This window comes from Stegostoma tigrinum, chromosome 14, assembly GCF_030684315.1.
Source record: "Stegostoma tigrinum isolate sSteTig4 chromosome 14, sSteTig4.hap1, whole genome shotgun sequence".
Lineage (NCBI taxonomy): Eukaryota > Metazoa > Chordata > Chondrichthyes > Orectolobiformes > Stegostomatidae > Stegostoma > Stegostoma tigrinum.
This window is the reverse complement of record NC_081367.1, coordinates 60,483,133-60,507,977: the sequence shown is the minus strand read 5'-3', so window position 1 is coordinate 60,507,977 and position 24,845 is coordinate 60,483,133. Positions and strand designations below refer to the sequence as shown.

The 24,845-nt window shown below is 45.9% G+C and overlaps 1 protein-coding gene across 8 annotated transcripts in view; it reads right to left on the bottom strand.

The window, feature by feature from the left end:
- samd7 (sterile alpha motif domain containing 7) overlaps positions 1-24,845 on the bottom strand; it is a 45,778-nt gene that overhangs the window by 13,798 nt on the left and 7,135 nt on the right. For 4 of the 8 annotated variants that reach the window (XM_059651198.1, XM_048542619.2, XM_059651199.1 and 1 more), the window contains exons 2-5: positions 20,199-20,286; positions 13,414-13,556; positions 5,352-5,484; positions 979-1,100 (exon numbers count right to left, since the gene is read on the bottom strand). In XM_059651198.1, the coding sequence (XP_059507181.1) occupies positions 979-1,100; positions 5,352-5,484; positions 13,414-13,556; positions 20,199-20,209 (409 nt within the window). In that variant the 5' untranslated portion in view covers positions 20,210-20,286. The remainder of the gene's footprint in view (positions 1-978; positions 1,101-5,351; positions 5,485-13,413; positions 13,557-20,198; positions 20,287-24,845) is intronic. The other 4 variants (XM_048542620.1, XM_048542621.1, XM_048542623.1 and 1 more) reach the window with 4 other exon arrangements.

Genomic DNA, 24,845 nt, shown 5'->3' with positions numbered 1-24,845 from the left:
GGGTTGCCAATCAGGCTGCTTTGTCCTGGATGGCATTAAGCTTTTTCAGTGTTACCCATCCAAGAAAGTGGAGAGTATTTCATAATACTCCTGACTTGTTCAATGTAGCTGATGGCAGGCTTTAGAGAGACAGAAGATGTGGTACTCAAGCAGAATTCCTAGCCTCTGCTTTTGTACCCACAGTATTTATATGGCTTATCCAGTTATGTTTATGTTCAATGGTAACTTCAGGATATTGATAGTTGGGAATTCAGTGAATGACATTGAACAACAAGGAGCAATGGTTAAGTTGCCTGTTATTGGACAGTTATTACCTGGTACTTATGTGGAAGAATATTATTTGCTACTTCTTACTTGAAGCCTGGATGTTATGATCACCAGTTTTTGTAAAAGCCCACCTGATTCAATAATGTCCTTTAGAGAAAGAAACTTGCTGCCACCATTAGCTGGTCTGGCCTACATTTGACACCAGATCTACAGGAACATAGTTGACTTATAACTCTCATTGAAATAATCTAACCAGCCACTGAGTTCAATTGTATCCAGGGATGGGCACAAATCTGGTCTTGCTGGTGGCGCACACATCCCATCAAAGAATAAAGAAAAGGTCATTAAAATCACATTTAAATTTCAAAGGATTAGCTATTGAATTTGAACCCTGAGAACTCAGAATTCCATGGATTTTCAAGTTCTTCTTGACCCACTGGCTTAAAAATATAAATTCACAATTTTCCAATACAACCTGCTGGAGCATGAAGGAGCAGAATCTAGAAATGTTGGACTGTGTCCCCATTATAATAACAAAACTCTTGTCATTTTTATTTACCAAGTATTTAATACAGGTTACTATTTTCATACAAATATTTTGTTTGTGTATTAATTGCTTCAATTCCAACTCCACAAACAGGAAGTGAAAAGTAAGTAACAAATTGAGCTATTGCGCACACAGCTGAGTTCTAAATAGGTTTGTGAGTTTACCTGCCCCTGGGTAGGTCCGATTGTGTATAACACTTGTTTGGACTGAAGTGCCAAGCTGGGAGCCCAGGTGGATTTGTCGTGTTTCTGGTGAACTAAGGATTTCAGAAGAAGCCAGAATGTTCCTGTAGGAAGAAGATAGTGAAAGTACAGTTAAGTCTGCTGTAATTGGTTAGATTTGTCAGGCATAGCGTCTCAGTCATTTAGAATTAGATGAGGAAGAACATTTTGCTCAAAGGGTTTTGAATGTTTGGTGTTGTCCCACGGAATCACAATTGATGAGTTAAACTGACGTTGATAAATTTCTGGATGTTCAGGGACTTGGGGATATTCGGATCAGGGAAGTATGTAGAGTTAAGGGCAAAGATTAGCCATGATCATATTGAATGACTAAGATGGCTCGAGGGGAAGTATAACCTGTACCTGCTTCTAATTCTCATGTACAGGAACAAATGTTATAGAAATAAAGGGAAAAAAAGGTGGGAAATATTGAAGATCAATATTCCATTATTTCATTTGTGGATTGGCTATCTTTAAACCTTATTTGCTAATTAAGTCTTGGACCCTTTAAGCATCCAATTGCCTCAGTGAATGGAAAGTCCACATTTTAGCCTAGGCACATCTACATGATTCAGCCGGGGGCACTGGCATCAGTATTGGAACAGGAGGGATTTGTACCTTTGGGACAGTCTCAACCTGAAGCAAGCTGGGACCAATGTTCTAGGCTAGTCAACAGGACTTCAAAGGGGTGGGGGGAAGGGATGGGTAAAAGTCCAAGGAGTATAATGGCCAATGGGAAACAAAGCAGCAGGTTAACATCTGTGGGGGTGGATTCAACTGCATGGAAAAATGTGGAAAAAAATGAAAGGAGAGGGGAACTTGGCAGAGATTATTAAAGTGTCCAGCACACAAAATAGGACAAAATATTTTGGAAAGGGTTAAGAATCAAACTTCATGCACACTGGATAAATGAATGACAATGAGAAGAAGATAATGAGTCAATACAGCAATGTAGGCATTGTATCTGAATGTATGCAATGTACAATATGAGGTAAATGAGCTTGAGGCACAGATCAAAATTGGCAGGGCTGAACATGGTGGGCATCACAGAGAAGTGGTTACAAGGGGATCTGGACTGGGAGCTAAATATCCAGTGATATACATTGTACAGAAAAGACAGGCAGGTAGTCAGAGGGGGTGGGGTGCCTCTTTAGTAACAAATGATATTAAGCCACTAGCAAGAAACAAAGTAGGTTCAGATGATGAAGAATATGTCTGGGTGGAGTTGAAAAACTGGAAGTTATGTACAGGCCTCCAAACAGTAGTCAGGATTTGGGGCACAAGATCCACCTGAAGATAGAAAGGTGTATAAGAAAGGCAAGGTTACAGTGGTCATGGGGAATTTCAATATGCAGTTGGGCTGGGAAAATCAGATTGGTAGTGGATCACAAGGAATGGATTTGTGAAATGTCTGTGAAATGGCTTTTGGAGCAGCTTGTGGTGGAGACTACCAGTGAGCAGGCAATTCTTGATTTAGTGTTGTACAATGAGGCAGACTTGGTAAGGGAGCTTAAGGTGAAGGAACCCTTTGGAGGCAGTGATCTTAAATGATAGAATTTACTGCAATTTGAGAGGGAGAAGGTGGAATCAGATGTAATGTTATTACAGTTGAGTAAGACAACTACCGAGGCATGAGGGAGGAGCTGACGAGAATTGACTGGTAGAGGACCCTAGCAGGAAAGGCAGTTGAACAGCAGGGGCAGGAGTTTCTGGGAGTATTTTGGGAGACACAGCAAAAATTCATCCCTAGGCAAAAGAAGCATACTAAAGGGTGGATGAGGCAACCATGGCTGACTAGGGAAGTCAGGGACTGTATGAAAGCAAAATAGATGCTGCTTGGCCTGCTGTGTTCATCCAGCTCCACACTTTGTTATCTTGGATTCTCCAGCATCTGCAGTTCCCATTATCTCTAGAGAGTACATAGTATGGCAAAGGGTAGCAGGAAACCAAAGAATTGACAAGCCTACAAAGACCAACAGAGGACAACGAAAAAAGAAATAAGGAAGGAGAAGGTTAAAAATGAGGGTAAGCTAGCCAGTAATACAAAAGAAGATTGCAAGAGTTTCTTTAGCTATATAAAGGACAAAAGAGAGGCAAAAGTGGACATTGGACCCCTGGAAAATGATGCTGGAGAAAGAGAATGGGCAACAAAGAAATAGCTGAGGAACTGAATAAGTACTTTGTGTCAGCCTTCACAGTGGAAGACACAAGTAAGATCCCAAAAATTCAGGAGAGTCATGAAGCAGAGGTGAATATGGTTGCCATCACGAGGGAGAAAGTGTTAGAAAACCCGAAAGGTCTGAAGGTGGATAAATCACCTAGACCAAGTGGACTACATCGGAGAGTTCTGAAGGAGACTGAAGAGATAATGGAAGCATTGGTGATGATCTTTCAGGAATCACTGGAGTCAGGGAGGGTCCAAGAGGACTGGAAAATTGTTAATTTAACCCCTTTTTAAGAAGGGATTAGGCAAAAGATGGGAAATTATAGGCTGATTAACCTGACCTTGGTCATTGGACTCCAAAATCTTACCAATGTGAAGGATGAAATTTCTGAATATTTAGAAGTGCATGGTTAAAAAAAGCGCAAAGTCAGCATGGTTTCATCAATGGGAGATCATGCCTGATTAATCTATTAGAGGTAACTAGCAGGTTAGACCAAAGAGAACCAATGTTTGTTTTCTAGCTGGATTTCCAGAAGGCCTTTGAATAGGTGCCGCACAGAGAATACTGAATGGTGTAGACAGATTGGAAGTTGGGAAGATGTTTGCATTGGTAGGAGAGACTAGGACCTGAGGGCACCACCTTAGAGCAAAGGGAAGACCCTTTAGATTGGAGATAACGAGAAACTTCTTCAGTTAGAGTGTGGTGAATCTGTGGAATTCATTGCCACAGAATGCTGTGGAGGCCAGGCCATTGAGTATATTTAAGTCAGATAGGCTCTTGATTGTAAAGTGGATCAAGGGTTATGGAGAGAAAGTGAGAGAACGGAGTTGAGAAACTTATCAGCCATGATTGATGGAGCAGACTCGAAGGGCCAAATGGCCTAATTTCTGCTCTAACATGGTGTGAAGCTGGATGAACACAGATTTTCTGAAGAAGGGTCTCGACCCGAAACATCAACTTTCCTGCTCCTCTGATGCTGCTTGGCCTGCTGTGTTCATCCAGCTTCACACCGTGTTATCTCAGATTCTCCAGCATTGGCAGTCCCTCCTATCTCTGGCCTAATTTCTGCTCCTCTGTCTTATGATCTGATTCATTGCCCATTTTAAACCATGCAAGTACAACAAAGCAGGGTGAAAAATGAGTGACATAATTTGATCAAATCAACTCTTCACCAATGGATTATGCAAAAATTCTTCCCACCTTTAAATGTTATAGCTGCAATTTTCAAAAATACTGAAACAGATTTTTTCTTCAAATGCAAGAGTGCTGTTTCTCAATTAATTTTGAGTTTTATGTTTACTTTAATGTTAGTTTAATGAAATGCTGAAGCTAAACACAAAGCCAACTTTTCTTGTCTTGATCCAGTTTTGGATTTGGCAACAGGTGGCCAACCAACTCCGAGATTCTAAATAATCTCAGCCCCTTCTCTCTTCTCTGATGCTGATTCCAGAGAATGTGATGGATTTAAGTGAGGCAATGTGCGCCAAAGATTACTTATCAATTCCATCCTTGGGGTAGAACTTGATGGTAGTTTTTAAAGTGAGTGTTAGTGAATTTGCAGTCCATTTACAGTAAAAGCACCGAATCACACTGCACAGGAGGTGACCATTCAGCCCATCATACCTCAACTGGATCTTTGAAAGATCTGTCCAATTAGCCCCATTTCTCTGCCCTTTCCTCACAACTTGACAAATATTCCCTCTTCAAGTATTCATCCAAGCTCCTTGTAAGTGTCACTAGAATCTGCTGCCGCCACCTTTTCAAAAAGTGCATTCCGAATGCAGGTCACCCAGCTGTGAACACATGCCTTCTCACCTTCCCTCAGATATTTTTCCATCTCTCTTAAATGATCCTTCAACATGTAACAGTCCTCACTTTTAGTTCTTTGTTTCATTCATCTTATCCCCACCCTTCAGTTCAAAACCCGTACATTTCTGTGTTTCCTCAGTTCTGATAAATATTAGTAGATCTGAGATGTTAATTTGGATACTACCTGTGCTGCTGAGTGTTCACAGTATTTTCTGTTTTTACTTTACATTTCTAACATCAGTAGCATTGCTTTTGTATTTTAAATGTGAGCCCTGTTCATACCTCATTTCGTGTTTAGCTTTTACCATGAAGGGCGTGTAACATGAATATTTTAAGGCTCACCTGTCTAGGAGCCGTGGTTCAAAGTGGACACCAAGAGTCTGCATCTTCGGTTGTCCAGGCCCCAATATCTGCCCATGAGGGTTCATGAGCATCATTTGATTTCTCATCAACATTTCTTGCCGGTGTCGAAACTCTGAACAAAATAAGGATGCAACAAATTGATAAATGAAAACCCCTAGTATTTATTGTTTTCCTGACTCTTAAAGTCTCGGCTTTCATTGTAAAGGCTTCAAAAAACCTTCGTTATTTGCTTTACGTTTAATTCTGCATTATTGCCTGCAATGTCTCAGTGGGATGCACTTTGTTCTTTACAGGAAGGCAATGGTGTAGTGGTAATATCATGAAATTTAGTAGTCTAGGCTAATGTTCTGGGGACATGAGATCAATTCCTACCATAAAAGATTGTGAAATTTGATTTCAATTAAAAAAAACACTCTGGAATTGAAAGCTCACTGGAATGCAATCAGTATCATTTATTGTTTAAAACTCAAAGCTGGTTCACGAATAACTTTTAGAGAATTGTTGTTCTTACCTGGTCTGGCCTATGTGTGAATCCATACTTATAGCAATATCATTGATGCAGATAGAGTTTTGATCAGTAGTGGAATCAGGGTTATGGTGAAAACACAGGAAGGTGGATGTGAGGAATATCAGATCAGCCATGAACCTATTGAATGGCAGAGCAGATTCGAGGGTTGAATGTCTACTTCTGTTTGTATTTTTTATGATTATGGATTCTTAACTGCTGCCTGGGCAATAAATGCTGGCCTAACCAGTGATACTCTCATCTCATGAATGAATAAAAGAACAGAATGAGGAGGCTGTGGGTTCAAGTCTCAGACTAAAGACATGAATGCAAAATTCAGGCTCACACTCAGTGTAGTATTTGCTACGGATGTGTTCCTTTTTCATATGTAACTTTAAGCTGTGGCTGGTTCAACCTCTCAGGTAACTGTAAGATATCGAAGGCCAGTATTCCTTGGAGTATCAGGTGAGTTCCCACTAGTGCCCTGGGCAGATATTAATCTCTCAACTAACGTTTGTAAAACATCTAATCTAGTCATTAACCCATTATTATATATGAGTGGTTTCTTTGTGCAAATGGGCTGTTGTGTTTCCTAACTTCTCGGGACTTCTTTGGTACTGAAGTACATTGGGACATCCTGAAGACATAAAAAGGCACTACAGAAATGCAAAACTTTGTTTCTTTGAGCTTCAGTTTTCACTAAAATACATCACTGACAACAAAAAGTTCCATAAATTGGATATTTCTTGCTGTGCCAGGATGAATAGTAAGGCCCTTTATTCCCTCAATGAAAAGTCAAAGGTTTATGTATTAACCTATTGTGGCATCTAGATCCAATCATCTTATTAAATAATGAAAAAATTTTCTGGCTTTGAGCCTGGACCTGTAGGACTGACTGGATGCCGGGCACATAGGAAGACAGTGTGAGGGGGTGAATATGCCAATATGACAGCCCACCCAGTTTTCCATCCTTTAACTTAATAGTTGAGGTTCTGGATGTGAGTTTGCTCGCTGAGCTCGAAGGTTCATTTTCAGACGTTTTGTCACCATTCTAGGTAACATCATCAGTGAGCCTCCGACGAAGCGCTGGTGTTATGTCCCGCTTTCTATTTATCTGGTTAGGTCTCCTTGGGTTGGTGATGCCATTTCCTGCATTGGTGATGTCATTTCCTGTTCTTTTTCTCAGGGGATGGTTCATTGGCTCCAAATCAATGTGTTTGTTGATGGAGTTCCGGTTGGAATGCCATGCTTCTAGGAATTCTCGTGCATGTCTCTGTTTGGCTTGTCCTAGGATGGATGTGTTGTCCCAATCAAAGTGGTGTCCTTCCTTATCTGTATGTAAGGATACGAGTGATAGTGGGTCATGTCGTTTTGTGGCTAGTTGATGTTCATGAATCCACTATCACTCGTATCCTTACATACAGATAAGGAAGGACACCACTTTGATTGGGACAATACATCCATCCTAGGACAAGCCAAACAGAGACATGCACGAGAATTCCTAGAAGCATGGCATTCCAACCGGAACTCCATCAACAAACACATTGATTTGGAGCCAATCTACCATCCCCTGAGAAAAAGAACAGGAAATGACATCACCAATGCAGGAAATGACATCACCAACCCAAGGAAACCTAACCAGATAAATAGAAAGCGGGACATAACACCAGCGCTTCGTCGGAGGCTCACTGATGATGTTACCTAGAATGGTGATGAAACATCTGGGAACAAACCGGCAAGCTCAGTGAACTAGCTTACATCTCGAACACAATAAAGACCCACTCTCTTGTGGACCGAGAGGAGGAGAGTGCTATCTTGGAGGTGAAAGGAGGACGTCGGGTTGGCTATGCACCCTTGCGACCAGTGGATCTTAATGCTGGCTTCGGCCTAACGCTGGTTCAGGGGAGCAGCCAACCTGCAACGATGGCTGCGGCAAGTGCTCGTGCCCCAGGTCAGGGGTTCCGGAACACCATCCGTGTTTCTGTAAAGAAGGTGGATGAAGGTGCACCTGTGGACCGCACCTTCTTCGTGAAGAGGGTCCTGTTGGACTGTTGTGGGTTCGCTGATGCGGACATTTACTGCCTGCAGGATTTCCCCGGAGGACGGTTTTACGATGTGACCTTCAGGAGTTCCAAGCTTTGCGAGCGCTTCCTGGAGGTTTTCAAGGAGAAAGGAGGTGAGGGCCCCCTCTCTGTATTGACCGCTGTCCCACTGTTTGTGATGCCAGCACAGAGGAGCCGTATGGTGACTGTACACATGTACAACCCGCATGTGCCAGCAGTTGATGTCCTGACCTTCCTCGGAAGGTATGTGAAGGTGGAAGGGGACCTAACTGACATCGTGGACCCCGTTGGCATCTGGACGAGTAAGAGGCAGGTCAAGGTGACGCTGAGGATGGGCGCAGACGGGAATGTCGCACACCCACCGTCCAGCTTCGCGATCGGCGGGAGCAGGGGCTACCTGACCTATGCAGGGCAACCTAAAGTCTGCCATGCCTGTGGTAGGTCAGGTCACATGGCGGCCGACTGCAAAGCCACCATCTGCAGGGAGGAGGGACACCTTGCAAAGGATTGCCCACAAGAGAAAAGCTGCAACCTTTGCGGGGAAACGGGCCACTTCTATAGGGCATGCCCGCGGCGGGGTACCACCTACGCCCAGGTCGCCGGCAGGGGAAATGTGGGGCCAGCCCCCCCGGAGGAGAGGAAGGCACCAGGGCCCAGCAAGGACCCCACTAATGTGCAGGAGGGCCAGGCCGTGCAGGAGGGCCCAGCCCTGCAGGATGGGCCCGAGGCCAGCAAAGCACCCCTGCAGGCTCCGATCCCCCCCGACAACCTGGAGCCAATGGAGGCGGCGACAGGCGACCCAGGGGAGTAGACAACAGTCCGGAAAGCGAGGAGGAAGGTGCGTCGACGGGCCCAGGGACTGCAACCATCAGGCGGGAAGAGGCAGGTACAGGGGGGCTATAAGAGCTCCTCTGACGAGGAGGATTCGGAGAGGGCCCACCCAAAGCAGAAGTTAAAGGTCTCGAGGGAGAAGGAAAGCAGCACCCCGCTTCCAGGTGACGGGAGGCGTCCTGAGGCTCCCTCCGACACCCAGTCAAGTGCCGCTGGAGCACTGGAGGGCCCCCCGGAACTTCCAGGCGGGAAGGAGGAAACAGCACGTCCCCAGCCTGACCCGGAGCCGGACCCTCCTGCCTCCGCACCCCTGACGGGGGGATGCCACCCGGAAGGCAGCACGGACGGTTTCCTGAGCCCGGAACGCGTCCAGCAGTCAGCCCGGGCAATGGGCATGAAGGGACAGATGGAGGGGCTGGACCTTGGACTTGGGGAGGGTACTGCGGTCACTGCCCACAATGGGGGTACGAGTTGCGAGCATTAATGTGCGCAACGTCAAGTCAACCGCGAGATGTGTGTCCACGTTGGCCTACCTGACCACCATCAAGGCGGACCTCCTGTTTCTGCAGGAGTGCGGGATACCGCACCTCGGCAGGTACGGGAAATGGTCCGGCGCCTGGACCTGTGGGCCTTCGATCTGGTCGGGGGGTAACGACTGTCGCTCCTCGGGCCTGGCTATTCTGCTGCGGGGGCGCGACTTCACCATCTCTCAAGTTCAGGAGGTGGTGGGGGGGTGCCTCCTAGTGGCTGACATCACCTACAGGAACGCTCCCCTGAGGCTGATCAACGTGTACGCCCCAGCGGTACGGAGTGAGCGGTTGGCCGTCCTGCAGCGGCTTCCACCCCTGCTGGCTACGTCCAGGCCGGTCATCCTAGGCGGAGACTTTAACTGCATCATCGATGCAGATGGAAGATCCGGCGTGGGGACAGCGGGTGGGGGGAGTCAACTGGACGTCACATCCAGATTCCTGATGGGCACGGTGAAGGACGCCAAGCTGCTCGACGTCTTCAGCACCCCTGCTGACGGAGCGCAGCAGAGGTACACCTGGTCGCGGCCAGACGGGTCTATCCGCTCAAGGATAGACTTCCTGTTTGTGTCACGGACGTTCTCGGTCAGGTCCACCGGTGTCGAGCCGGTGTTCTTCTCTGACCACTGCCTCCTGCTGGCCGACTGTCACTTACAGGACGACCAGCCGGCCGGCAAGGGGACGTGGAAGCTCAACACGACTCTGTTGACCCCAGAGAACGTCGAGGAGCTTAAGAGGGAGTACGCCGGTTGGAGAACCGTGAAACCCCTCTTTGAGTCTCCAGGCGACTGGTGGGAGACGGTGAAGGAGAACATCAAGATGTTCTTTGTCCTCAAGGGTGTTCAGAAGGCAAGAGAGAGGCGGGGAAAGCTGTCGCGACTCCAGAAAAGGGTGCAGAACCTGCTCCTTCTGCAGTTGATGGGGGTCGATGTCACGGAGGACCTCCGCGAGGTGAGGGGCCAGCAAGCCTCGCTCTTCGCTGCGGAGGCCTCCAGGATAATCTTCCGGTCCAGGGTCCGCTCCGTGGAGCAGGACGAGACGTGCTCGTGTTTCTTCTTTCAGAGGGTGCACAAAGAGAGCTCTGTGCTTAGCCGGCTGAAGGAGGACGACGGCTCGGTGACGTCGTCGCGGCCCGACATTTTGAGGATCAGCAGATCCTTCTATGCCGGACTGTACGACACAAAGCCCACGGACAGCACGGCCTCCGAGTCGTTCCTGTCGTCTATCACGGAGGTCTTGGACGACGGCATGAGGGAGTGGCTGGACCGGCCGATATCCCTGGACGAGCTGGCCAGAGCCCTCAAGTCCTTGCAGAGGAATAGGACTCCCGGAAGCGACGGCTTACCGGTTGAGCTGTATTCTGCTTTGTGGGGCCTGGTCGGCCAGGACCTGCTGGAGGTGTACGATAGTGTGCTTCGGGCAGGGGAAATGTGCAAGTCCATGAGGAAGGGCATCATCACCCTCATTTACAAGAGGAAAGGGGAGAGGGAAGAAATTAAGAATTGGCGTCCCATTTCATTTTTGAATGTGGACTACAAAATCCTGGCCAAGGTCATTGCCAACCGGGTCAGGTCTGTCCTGGAGTCAGTGATTCACCCTGACCAAACCTGTGCTGTGCCGGGCAGGAAGATCGCTGAGAGCCTCGCGCTCATCAGGGATACGATCGCCTACGTACAGGACAGGCGGGTGGACACCTGCCTCGTCAGCCTGGACCAGGAGAAGGCCTTTGACAGGGTCTCTCATGCTTACATGAGGGACCTCCTCTCCAAATTGGGGTTTGGGGAGGGCATCCGCAATTGGATCCGGCTGCTCTACGCCAACATCATTAGCGCAGTCTCGATCAATGGGTGGGAATCAGACAGTTTTCCTGTTAGATCTGGAGTCAGGCAGGGCTGCCCACTCTCTCCTGCCTTGTTCGTGTGCTGTGTGGAGCCCTTCGCCGCCTCCATCAGGAAGGACGTGAGACTGAAGGGCGTCTATCCCAGGCAGTGGAGGCCTTCAGCTCAAGACCTCCCTGTACATGGACGATGTCGCCGTCTTCTGCACCGATCGTCGGTCGGTGAGTAGACTATTGGACTTCTGCGGCCAGTTTGAACTGGCCTCGGGTGCCAAAGTCAATAGGGGTAAGAGCGAGGTCATGTTCTTCGGGAACTGGGACGACCGCTCCTTCATCCCCTTCACCGTCAGGACAGACTACCTGAAGGTGCTGGGTGTTTGGTTTGGTGGAGCTGGGGCATGCACTAAGACTTGGGAGGAGCGTATCACCAAATTGAAGCAGAAGCTGGGCAGGTGGACGCTCCGGTCCCTCTCCATCGCGGGTAAGAACCTGGTTGTCTGGTGCGAGGGGCTTTCGGTACTATTGTATGTGGCGCAGGCCTGGCCTCTACCCCGGACCTGCGCCGCTGCGGTCACCCGGGCCATCTTCCACTTCATTTCGGGGTCAAGGATGGACCGGGTAGGCAGAGACACCATGTACAAAGACCTGGGAAATGGGGGAAAGGGCGTACCGAATGCCACCCTCGCCCTTACGGCTACCTTTGTGTGCGGCTGCATCAAGCTGTGTGTAGATCCTCAGTACGCAAACACCAAGTGTCACTACTTACTGAGGTTCTACCTGTCCCTGGTGTTGCGAAGGATGGGCCTGGCCTCGTTGCCGCGGAACGCTCCGAGTAGTTGGACCGTTCCGTACCACCTGTCCTTCGTGGAGAAATTTTTGAAAGGAAACACCTTTGACCACAAGGCTGTCAGGCAGTGGTCAGCACGTAGTATCCTCGGGACCCTTCGGGAAAAGGAGAGGGTGGATCCCGTCGTGTGGTTCCCCATGCAGACTGCCAAAGTCATTTGGCAGAATGCCTCATCGCCAGAACTTTCAAACAAGCGCAAGGACATTGCTTGGCTGGCGGTGAGAGGGGCTCTGCCAGTGAGATCCTTTATGCATGCCCGGAATCTCTGCACCACCGCACGCTGCCCTCGAGGTGGCTGCGGGGGGGACGAGACTGTTGATCACCTCCTTCTGGAGTGTGCCTATGCGCAGGAGGTCTGGAGGGGGATGCAGTGGTATTTGTCGAGGTTCGTCCCGAGCAGCTCCGTGACGCGCGACTCCGTGCTCTACGGGCTGTTTCCGGGGACGCACACCGAGACCAACATCAACTGCGCCTGGAGGACCATCAATGCAGTGAAAGACGCTCTTTGGTCTGTCCGCAACTTGCTGGTCTGCCAGCTGAAAGAACTGACCCCGACCGAGTGTTGCAGACTGGCGCACTCCAAGGTCCAGGACTATGCGCTGAGGGACGCGCTAAAGCTTGGGGCAGCCACCGCCAAGGCGCGGTGGGGAAAGACCACCGTATGAACCCCCTCGTCCAGAAAAGGGAAAAGAACCCTATCTGGTAACTGGGCCCAGCTGGCGCCTTCCCCAACTGGTCAGGGGGCCAACGGGGACTGTGCGGGATGACGACTGCCGGGGCGGTTTCTTTGCTTTGTTTTTTTTTTCTCTGTTTTGTTTTTTTTTCCTTTAGTTGGTGTACGTACCCCCGGGTAATCTGGAGCAGCTTGCATGACTGGGTCGGTGTATAAATGTTTTATTTTTTGTACATTCTATTAATAAAGTATATTTTTTCAAATAAAAAAAAGTGACGAAACGTCTGAAAACGAACCTTCCAGCTCAGCGAGCAAACTCACATCCAATACTTTCCTGTGTCTAGACAAACCAATAGCAGAACAAGAGCTTGTGATCTAATCTGCATGAAATAACATAATGCCTGTGCTTACTGGCCTCTAAGTCAATAGATAATGAAAGGAAAAAGAGCATTTCATAATTATTCATTTACTAAGGACGTGGATTCAACTTTGATGAAGGAAAAAATTCTGAACAATGAAAGAGGAAATTAAGAGTGATAGCTGAAAACCTCATTAAAGTGTGTTTTTTAAATATGGTGAAATTTAAGAAGTACCCTCCAGAGAATAGTGAGTGAAGATTCTGCCACCAGTTATGGGCGATGTAATCTCCAGGATATGAATCAAGGAGGGAGATTATTTCTTGGCTTTAGAACAATGTTCAGAGCTACTGTGCTATCCTTATTATTAAGAGGGCTCTCCCCAAATCTTCAGTTACCAACCTTGATGTCCATTTGCTCCAATGCTGTTAGCCACCTGGTAGAGATTTTTCTCATCCAATATCCCCAGTTCATTCGATGTGGAAATCTTCCCAAAATGTTCCCTAGGTGTCATGATGAGCTGGATACCAGAGGATACTCTTATCCTTCAAAGCAAATTTCAAAAAAGGCCCACACAAGGAAAACAATTTCAAGAAAGAAGGAAGAGAAACTGCACTGACATAGTACCTATTACAAATAACTTTAAGTACATTTGAATGTGCAGCAAAAAAAAACATGGCAGCAGGCTCCCACCGACACAAATACGATTGTGGCCAGACAGTGTAATCTATTTCTTAAATGCTGGTTGTGATATGTTATTATCATTTGTGAATTTGGATTTACAAGTACAAGTGAATTAGATATTGTTTCAGTTTGTAAAGGCGACTTACTTGTTTTTTTCTTTAAAAGAACAGAAAATTATTTAGAACAATGAACCAAAGACAATTTCCAAGAAATCATGTGATTTAAGTTAACTGCCTCATTCAGATACCTGGGTAACAACTACTGAATGTATGCAAAGGTGAGTTATAAGTTTACAGAAGGAAAGATGACCAGAGGCTGGAATCAAACTTCAGTTCAAAAGAACAGTTTTATATCAGCAGGATGATGGGTTGGTTTGAAGGAATCTCCAATATAAGAGTTTTTAGAGGCTTGTTAGCTGATAGGTTTGATCTGCAAAGCCAGCTTTCAATCTGGAGTCTGACTTGTCTGTATTATCATCAGCTGGGATCATAACATGGTTCAGGACAATTTGTGCAAATAAAACTCTGTTACCATAAGCTTGACATCACAGAATCCTTCAGTGCAGAAAGAGGCCACTCGATTCATTGAGTGCACCGACCCACTTCCAGTCCCAGTTCCCACCCTATTGCTGTGAGCCCACATTTGCCATGGCTCACCCACTTGGCCAAAATATTCCTGGATACTATGGGGCAATTTATCATAGCCAATCCACCCAACCCGCACATCTTTGAACGGTGGGAGAAAATTGGGGCAGCATGGTGGCCCAGTGATTAGCACTGCTGCTTCACAGTGCCAGGAACCTGGGTTCGATTCCATCCTCTAGCGACTGTCTGTGTGGAGTTTGCACATTCTCCCCATGTGTCTGCGTGGTTTTCTCCCACAGTCCAAAGATGTGCAGGTTAGGTGGATTGGCCATATCAAATTGCCTATAATGTTCAATGATGTGTAAATTAGGTGGGTCATGGGGGATGAGTCTAGGTGGGATGCTCTGAGGGTCAGTGTACATTTGTTGGGCCTAAGGGCCTGTTTCCAAACTGTAGGGATTCTATGATTCACCTGGTGGAAACCCACGCAGACACAGGGGTGAATGTCTGTCTGGTGCTTGCACAGTCACCCTGGGCTGGGATTGAACCTGGGTCCCTGGCGCAGTAAGGCAGCAGTGCTGACTACTGTGGTGGTGCTATGTCAAAGTACTTTGCAACTATTTAAGTACTTTTGTAGTCTCATCACTGTTGTAACAGCAAAAGTGCAGAGAAGACAATGGTGTGGTGGTGAGATCCTTGGAAAATCCTTTGGGGGCATGGGTTCAAATCCTGCCATAGCAGCTAATAGAATTTAGGTTGACTCAACAAATCTGGAATTTAGAACTATTCTCAGTAATAGTGACCATGAAATAACTATTGCTTGTCATAAAAGCCTGTACATTTCCTTTCTGGAAATATATGTCTGATTTTTACCTGGTCAGGTCTCTTGCCGCTCCAGATCTACTGATCTTAATTATTCTCTGAAATTGCCCAGCAAGTCATGAAAGAGTTTAAAAAAAGAGCCAATTTGTGATAAAGAAAGCTGCCAGAATGATATCATCTGTATCATCCATTTTAAGTGTAGATTGAAGAAGAGTCTAGACTATGGGCAGAACCTCTTGGCTGTTTTTCAAATAATGCCATTGCATTTCTTACTACCATTCAAGAGGGAAGAATTTCAATGTCTCATAAAAGAAACAGCATCCTCAACAGTGCAGCGTGCTGCATTGGAGCCTCGGATGGATTATGTGCTCAAATCTCAACTGTGGATTGAGAATCAAGCTCACAATATTCTGACTCAGTGTTGAGATTGCTCCTCAAGCATCATAGCAGAGAATAAACAAGAGGATCTTTGTCACATTTTGCTTGTGTGTTCTAGTAATTTTGAGCTACAGTCGGAATTGGTTCTTTAGAGTCACTTTCATGTTGAAATATGGTAAGGAGTTTGCAATCCTGTTGGATTCAATGCATTCTAATTAATCAATGAGTGATGTTGTGCTCAGCGTTCCTATAGGTCTATTTAATCCATATCATCTTAGTTTAGTTATAATTCTGAGTCAGCTAGGTGGGATTGAGGCTTCATTCTGCACGGATGAAGCTTTTGTGATGCCGCAAGTTCAAATGGAGGCACAGGGACCAAATTTCTGGAATTTTACAGGGTATAGATGGTGTAACCTATTGACAACAGGAGGGGGCCATTTGTTGTAATTGCTGTAATGTTTCATGCAATTGTAAGAGGAAATCACCACACATATCTTGAAATCAACTTTAATGTGTTAATCCTTATTTTCTACACAAATAAATAATGACAGTCACTCTGTTCTAAATACATAATCTGATCTGCTTGCCCAATTCTAAGCATTCGGCGGTTTAACAGGATGTAGAAGACATAATCCGCTTTCAGTCGTGTTACCCTCAACAAACCCTGGCACTGAGCAGCTCACATTGTTGACCAATCCTTTAATCCAGTCCTCTTCTGTTAGGACTGAGGCTCTTTGACTCAAGACATGGTGGCCTGCATGCTGAAGGAGTCACAGTCCGAATCTGACAGGTTTTCTGCTTGGATTGTAAGCATGATTGGCATTAAACTACAAGATGACTGAACATTGAGAATTTGAACTGCTGGTATCTCCTTTCTTTCTGGGTCATTGCTCCATTGTTAAAATCATGCAGAGTTCTTCACCATACTGCAATTTACAACATGCAAAAAAAAATGCACATTAAGCGCAGAGAGGATAATTATGATAAATAGGAATAGTCCCGCAGCCTTTTCAGATTATTTTTGCCAGTGATTCTGAAGGTAAAAACTGGAGAATTATCAGAAACATTAAAGATAATAAAGGATAATTTCATACATTGTGTGGTAGTAAAAACAGGTCATAGTGAATCATCATTCTGTTTGCTTCTCCTATTTTTGGTTCCATTAGATTCAGTCAGTCTCAAGGACTTATCAGAAGTGCCTTTTCACTTAAAGTGCTTTCATTTGGAGTGTTTCATCCATCCTTTTGGATTGTACATCTTCTTCAACTGAGCCATGAACTTTTGTGTACATTTTAGGTATTGGGTAAAACACACAATAAAATATTATTTGTTGCAACAATCGCTACAAAATCTCAAAAAAGAAATAAAACTGGACAGACCAGCTGGTACGACTTAGGTACCAGAAATGACAATGGCAAAAATCACCTTGTAGACCTTTCAAAGTCCTCCTGGCTATCATGTGGGGGCTAGTACCAAGATTGGGAGAGATGTCTCACAGACTAGTCAAGCAACAACCTGGCAGAGTCATACTCACAGAATCATAGCTTGTGGACAATGTCTCAAACACTTCCATTGGCATCCTTGGTGGTTGCACTGGATTCTGCAGATCTTTTGGTTTTGCCAACATTCCAGTAGTAGCACTGAAGACGTGTTCTACAGGTCTTGCTGCACTGCTAGCCATGCTGTTCCAGTACAGCTACAATCTTTAAAGTTTCTTTCAAATAATAAACCATTTTCCACATTATACTTCTTGTGAGATTAGCAGGGAGATATTCACAAGGTGGATACAGGAGACTTCACCATCTGGATTTTTCATCATCTTTTCACAATCATCTCACCCTGGAATCCTAGCCTTTACTTCTGTGTGTTGGATTATCTCATTTCTACACAAACAGCCTATAAAGAACTTGCTCAGGAGGAGTAAATGTCACCAGATGTCAACAAACACCAGCAACACATTCTGAGTGCAGCTCAAGCTGGACAGCTGTGAATGCACTGAAGCATTCAAGCTATGCCAAAAGACATCGATATCATTAAGAAAGTGAACCTTGCTTGGGCCTCTCATGTAGCACGCTCATTTCCTATCCTATCTTGTTTAAAAGAAGGCAAGTTCAGTTTGTTCTTCAGCTATCAACGCTTCATATATAAATTATTTTAGACTTGAGTTTGAAGAATTGTGTACAGATGGAGTGTTTTGTTTTAAAGAGATCAATGAATGAACACTGGAACTTATTTTTAACAAGATGTTTCTTTGTAGTCACATGGCTAAAGATAATTGCTTGTTAACTGGAAACAACAGCTTAATTTCCCATTATCCACTTTCTGTTTTATTTGATGTTTAGCATAGGTGTGGAAATGCCTGACAATAGCAAACAACTTCTCATCTGAACTGTCGTGTTTCTGGAGAAGAACCATTGCTGTGGTATTTGTAGATCCTGTGTCACATCTGGAGACCTGGTCCAACTGGCCACTGGGCCATCAGTTGGCAGTTCCATGTGACTATCAGAATTAAATTTTACGAGTGGCTCACAAAATTGAATTGGCAGATCACTTAGGTATGAAGAAAACACATGCTAAAATATTGTTTTGTTTGCCAGGATTAGTTAAAGATGTAGTTATATATGACAAGGCATGTCATATGTCGCAGGTAATGGGAAGCAATGTGGTTGACTGTCAAGTTCGCTCTGAAATGGTCTAGCAAGCCACTCAGTTGTAACAATCACTGTGAAGTCTCAAAAAAGCAAGGAAACTGGATTGACCAGCTGACATAACCAAGGCACCAGAAACAACATTGACAAAAACTGCCCTACTCACCCTTCAAATTCCTCTTTACGATCAGCTGGGGGCTAGTACCAAGATTGGGAGAGCTGTCTTGAGTCTAGACAAGCAACAACCTAGCATGCTTACACACATGGAATCATACCTTACAGACAATATCACAGACACCACCATCACCATTCTTGGTAGAGGCACTGGATATGGCAGATCTATTGGCTCAAGCAACATTCCAGCATTTGCGCTGAAGGTTAGTGCTCCAAAAGTTTCTGCATGTTTTGTCAAGCTGTTTCGGTATAGCTAATTTGCTGGTATCTACCAGACAGTGTGGGAATTTACCCAGGTATGACTGTATACAAAATACAGAACAATTTCAACCCAGCCAATTATAACACCATAAGCCCTCCCTCAGTCATTAATAAACTGATGGAAGGTGTCATTAACAGTGCTATCAAGCATTACCTGCTTAGCAATAATCTCATCACTGACACCCAAATTGGGCTCTGCCAGATCTTGTACCTTTTGGACATAGACTGCTTCAGAATCTGAGGAGTTGTGAATGGTAATGTCTATTGTGCAATCATTGTTCATCTCCTGACTTCAATACAGCTTTGGTACAAACATGGGCAAAAGACCTGAATTCCAAATATGAGGTGACATCAAAGCTGCTTTTGACTGATTATGGCATCAAGGATTCCTAACAAAATTGGAGTTAACAGGAAGCAGGGGAAAACACACCTGTTCTGGAGACACATCTCTTCCAAAGGAAAATGTTTGTGGTTGGTGAAGGACAGTCATCTCTGCAGAAGCTCTTCAGAGTACTGTCTGAGGTCCAAACATCTCCAGCTGCTTCATGAATGACATTCCCTCCATCATAAGGTCAGAACTGGGGATGTTCGCCGAAGATTGCACAATATGCAGCGCTATCCATGACATCTCAGATCGTGAAGCAGCCCATGTTCAAATTAACAGGAGCTGACCAAATATCCAGGTTTGGGTTGACAAATACCAAGTAACATTCACACTACACAAATGCAGCCAATGATCATCTCCAAAAAGAGACAATCTAACTACTTCCCTTTGACGTTTAATGCCATGACCATCACTAAATCCCCCACTATCAACAATTTAGGGTTACTTTAGGAATCCTGCAGTGAGTAACTCACCTCCTGAATCCCCAAAGCCTGTCTACCACCTACAAAGCACAAGTCAGGAGTCCGTTAGAATATAATGGGTGCAGTTCAAACAACACTCAAGAAACTTAACATCTCGACAAAGCAGCCCACTTTATTGGTACCACATCAATAGAATTGCTACAGTGTGGAAACAGGCCATTCAGCCTAACAGGTCCACGCCAAATCTCTGAATACAACTCACCCAGATTCATCCCACCTACTCTATCCCTCTAACCCAGCATTTTATTGACTAATCTACCAAATGACACATCCCTGGGCACTATGGGCAAGTTAGCATAGCCAGTTCACAAACCTGCACATATTCGTACTGTAGGAGGAAACCAGAGCACCAAAACCCACACAGACACGAGGGGAATTTGCAGATTCCACACAGACAGTCACCCAAGGCTGGAATTGAACCCGGGTCCCTGGCACTGTGGGACAGTGGGGCTAACCATTGAGACATTGTGCCGCCTTTTGTATATTTCAAAATGATGGAGAAATAGCACAAGATTCATTCTCGCTTTCTCTCTTTAGTTTCTTTGAAAAATACCTGATAGGCCATCAACCCAAATATATCCACATCTGGTCACTCAGCCACTGATGCTCAGTAGCAGCAGTGTGTACTATCTACAAGATGCTGTGCAGAAACTCGCCAAAGGTCCCTAAACATTCCCTTCCAACCCTGTAATCAACTACATTTAGAAAAACATGGGCAGTGGACTCATGGGAACACTACCATCCGCAAGTTCCTTTTCAAGCCACTCACCATCTTGACATGGAAACATATTGCCATTCCTTCGCTGTTGCTGGGTCAAAATCCTGGAATTTACTCCTTAAAGAAACTGTAGATGTACCTACAGAGTATTGAATGTAGAGGTTCAAGCAGACAGCTCAGCATCACCTTCTCAAACACAACTAGAGACAGGCAATAAATGCTGGGTTGGCCAGCAACAACCATGTTCTGCAGGTGAATAAAAAAGGTACCAAGATAGCCTAGTTGTGTAATACTCTGGGGAAAAAGGCCACGTTGCATGTAAGAAAGCAAAAGTGTAGGCTATTGTGGATGTGCACCGAGAATAAAACATGAAATTTTACAATATGTTGTAAAAGGATTCTTTTGCCTGGTATTAGTTCTTAACATCAGTACTGTCGTTGCACCCTTATTAGCAAATCTGCATGTATAAGTGTCAAGTTGCCTTTGAAAATTTAAAAACTGTACTGACAATGATCCCAGTTTTAGCTGTGTCAAATCTTCATTCGAACTGATGGTGGATGCCAGTAACATCAATGTGGGAGTTATTTTATAACAAGGATGAGATAGAGGTGGATGGCCTGTCAGGTGTTTTTCAAGGGAACTAACTGTATATCAACAGTTGAAAGAGAGAAGGAGCCTTGTGCTATCTCTCCATCATTTTGAAATATACATCACTAATAATGTAGACAATACTATGTATTTATACAGACCATAATACTTTGATTTTCTGAGAAATGATTCCAAGTCAAGAATTTAGGATTATTTCAAAGGATCACAATTCTCTAATCTTATAATTTGAAAATTGCTCCTGTGTCTGGAAAAGAAAATGCCATCATGGACACCTATTTGAGAGCACTCATGTCAGTACCTGTGATGTGCAAAAATGTTTGCTATGTGTCTCAGTGTATAATGCATTTTTAAAATTTGGTTACCGTGGTGGTCTGTTATTGTGAATGTTCATGAAATGATGCAAATGTGCCTTTAACAAAAGTTTATTTCACAGAAGGATAGGGGGAAAAGAACAAAGCAATTTGGAGAGGTATTATCATAAACAGCGAGAAAAAAGCACTGTTGCACAGCAATATTCTTTACAGATACCCAAGCCCAGTGAAGTATCACTCCTTTCATCACATTAAAGTGTCTAACTCACCTGATGAAACCTCAAACACCACCTTCTGGTGAAGTTCAGCATACTCGACAGAAGTGTTTCTTTCTGTCCCTCCAAGAAACACACAGAAGCAGCTATCTCCTTGAGCTTACACACTGAATTCTAGGAAAAGAGCCCTGAGGGATTTTCTAGTTACATTGACTACTTTTCCTAAACAACACATTTTCTCATATGGAATTTATTTACAGCACTGGCCCTGCTTCTGGCCTTTAGCACCTCCATCTGCTTCTGTTTGAATCATAAAAGCTCATTTTGGAAATATTTCAGCAATTATCTCACCAAGTAGCTTGTTTAGTCATTTAGCTTAAGTCACTTTTTTTCATTTTTGGGATGGTTGTTTGGATCTACTTCTAAAAATATTAATTTTAAAAAATATTATTTAAAATTATTTAATAATTAAAATTATTTACAAAGAACAAATCATTTTCATAGAACAGAAAAGCAAAAAACCATTTCCTTCTAATTTAGAATGAAGGTTTTCAAATAGTAATAGTGATAAGCCTTCATCACAGAATGCAGAGTATTCAAATAATGTTGAAGTATTTAAAGTTGATGGAAAATACCAAATGCTGCAGACCAGACATAACAGTTTTCTTTTAGAGATTAGACCCACGATCATTTTGCTGATGAGCTTTTTAAATGAAAAACCTGATAGCTCAGCAGGTCAATCAGAATCTGCGTAGAAAAAAAGTGAAATAATCTATCGCGTGTCTCATCTGTAGTTTCTCTTACATTTCCTACTTTGACCCTCAGGCTACGGTTGCAGCGGCAGTGTGAACGGGAGCTTGGAGCAGGGGCCTGTCGGGAAGCCGGTGAGTCACTGTTTTTGAATCTTTAAAAAGCTTACCTCATGAATAGGCGGAGGTACGCTGAGCAGGAGCCGACACGGGACTGGTGAGTGCGTGGGGTAATATGTTTGTGTGGTTACGTTACCCGAAACACTACCCGGGTAGTGTCTCCCACCCATCCTCCTCCTCGAACCAAAAAAAAAGGTTCTGTGTGCCTGATTGGTAAGGTAACAAGATAATAAAATGTGAGGCTGGATGAACACAGCAGGCCAAGCAGCATCTCAGGAGCACAAAAGCTGACGTTTCGGGCCTAGACCCTTCATCAGAGAGGGGGATGGGGAGAGGGAACTGGAATAAATAGGGAGAGAGGGGGAGGCGGACCGAAGATGGAGAGTGAAGAAGATAGGTGGAGAGAGTATAGGTGGGGAGGTAGGGAGGGGATAGGTCAGTCCAGGGAAGACGGACAGGTCAAGGAGGTGGGATGAGGTTAGTAGGTAGATGGGGGTGCGGCTTGGGGTGGGAGGAAGGGATGGGTGAGGGGAAGAACCGGTTAGGGAGGCAGAGACAGGTTGGACTGGTTTTGGGATGCAGTGGGTGAGGGGGAAGAGCTGGGCTGGTCGTGTGGTGCAGTGGGGAGAGGGGACGAACTAGGCTGGTTTCGGGATGCAGTAGGGGAAGGGGAGATTTTGAAACTGGTGAAGTCCACATTGATACCATATGGCTGCAGGGTTCCCAGGCGAAATATGAGTTGCTGTTCCTGCAACCTTCGGGTGGCATCATTGTGGCAGTGCAGGAGGCCCATGATGGACATGTCATCTAGAGAATGGGAGGGGGAGTGGAAATGGTTTGCGACTGGGAGGTGCAGTTGTTTGCTGCGAACTGAGCGGAGGTGTTCTGCAAAGCGGTCCCCAAGCCTCCGCTTGGTTTCCCCAATGTAGAGGAAGCCGCACCGGGTACAGTGGATGCAGCATACCACATTGGCAGATGTGCAGGTGAACCTCTGCTTAATGTGGAATGTCATCTTGGGGCCTGGGATAGGGGTGAGGGAGGAGGTGTGGGGGCAAGTGTAGCATTTCCTGCGGTTGCAGGGGAAGGTGCCGGGTGTGGTGGGGTTGGAGGGCAGTGTGGAGCGAACAAGGGAGTCACGGAGAGAGTGGTCTCTCCGGAAAGCAGACAGGGGTGGGGATGGAAAAATGTCTTGGGTGGTGGAGTCGGATTGTAAATGGCGGAAGTGTCGGAGGATGATGCGTTGTATCCGGAGGTTGGTAGGGTGGTGTGTGAGAACGAGGGGGATCCTCTTAGGGTGGTTGTGGCGGGGGCGGGGTGTGAGGCATGTGTTGCGGGAAATACGGGAGACGCGGTCAAGGGCGTTCTCGATCACTGTGGGGGGAAAGTTGCGGTCCTTAAAGAACTTGGACATCTGGGATGTGCGGGAGTGGAATGTCTTATCGTGGGAGCAGATGCGGCGGAGGCGGAGGAATTGGGAATAGGGGATGGAATTTTTGCAGGAGGGTGGGTGGGAGGAGGTGTATTCCAGGTAGCTGTGGGAGTCGGTGGGCTTGAAATGGACATCAGTTACAAGCTGGTTGCCTGAGATGGAGACTGAGAGGTCCAGGAAGGTGAGGGATGTGCTGGAGATGGCCCAGGTGAACTGAAGGTTGGGGTGGAAGGTGTTGATGAAGGGGATGAACTGTTCGAGCTCCTCTGGGGAGCAGGAGGCGGCGCTGATACAGTCATCAATGTACCGGAGGAAGAGGTGGGGTTTGGGGCCTGTGTAGGTGCGGAAGAGGGACTGTTCCACGTAACCTACAAAGAGGCAGGCATAGCTGGGGCCCATACGGGTGCCCAAGGCCACCCCCTTAGTCTGTAGGAAGTGGGAGGAGTCAAAAGAGAAGTTGTTGAGTGTGAGGACGAGTTCGGCTAGGCAGATGAGAGTGTCGGTGGAGGGGGACTGGTCGGGCCTGCGGGACAGGAAGAAGCGGAGGGCCTATCTTCTTCACTCTCCATCTTCGGTCCGCCTCCCCCTCTCTCCCTATTTATTCCAGTTCCCTCTCCCCATCCCCCTCTCTGATGAAGGGTCTAGGCCCGAAACGTCAGCTTTTGTGCTCCTGAGATGCTGCTTGGCCTGCTGTGTTCATCCAGCCTCACATTTTATTATCTTGGAATTCTCCAGCATCTGCAGTTCCCATTATCTCTGGTAAGGTAACAAGTTTATTTTTTATTCTTTATTTTTTAAGTCTTGGGAATTTAGAATAATGGGAACGGAGGTCAGGGCAGTTGAATGTTCCTCCTGCAGAATGTGGGAGGTAAGGGTCACCACTAGTGTCCCTGCTGACTGCATCTGCGGGAAGTGCACCCAACTCCAGCTCCTTGAAAACCGCGTTGGGGAACTGGAGCTGGAGTTGGATGAACTTCGGATCATTCAGAAGGCAGAGCGGGTTATTGAGAGGAGTTACAGGGCGGCAGTCACTCCTCAAGTACAGGAAAAAGGCAGATGGATCACGGTCAGGGGACGGAAAGGGAACCGGCAGGCAGTGCAGGGATCCCCTTTGGCCATTCCCCTCAACAATAAGTATACCGTTTTGGATACTGTTGCGGGGGACGACTTACCAGGGGAAAGCAGTGGGGTGCAGGTCTCTGGCACAGAATCTGTCCCTGCTGTTCAGAAGGGGAGGGGGAAGAGGAGCAGAGCATTAGTCATTG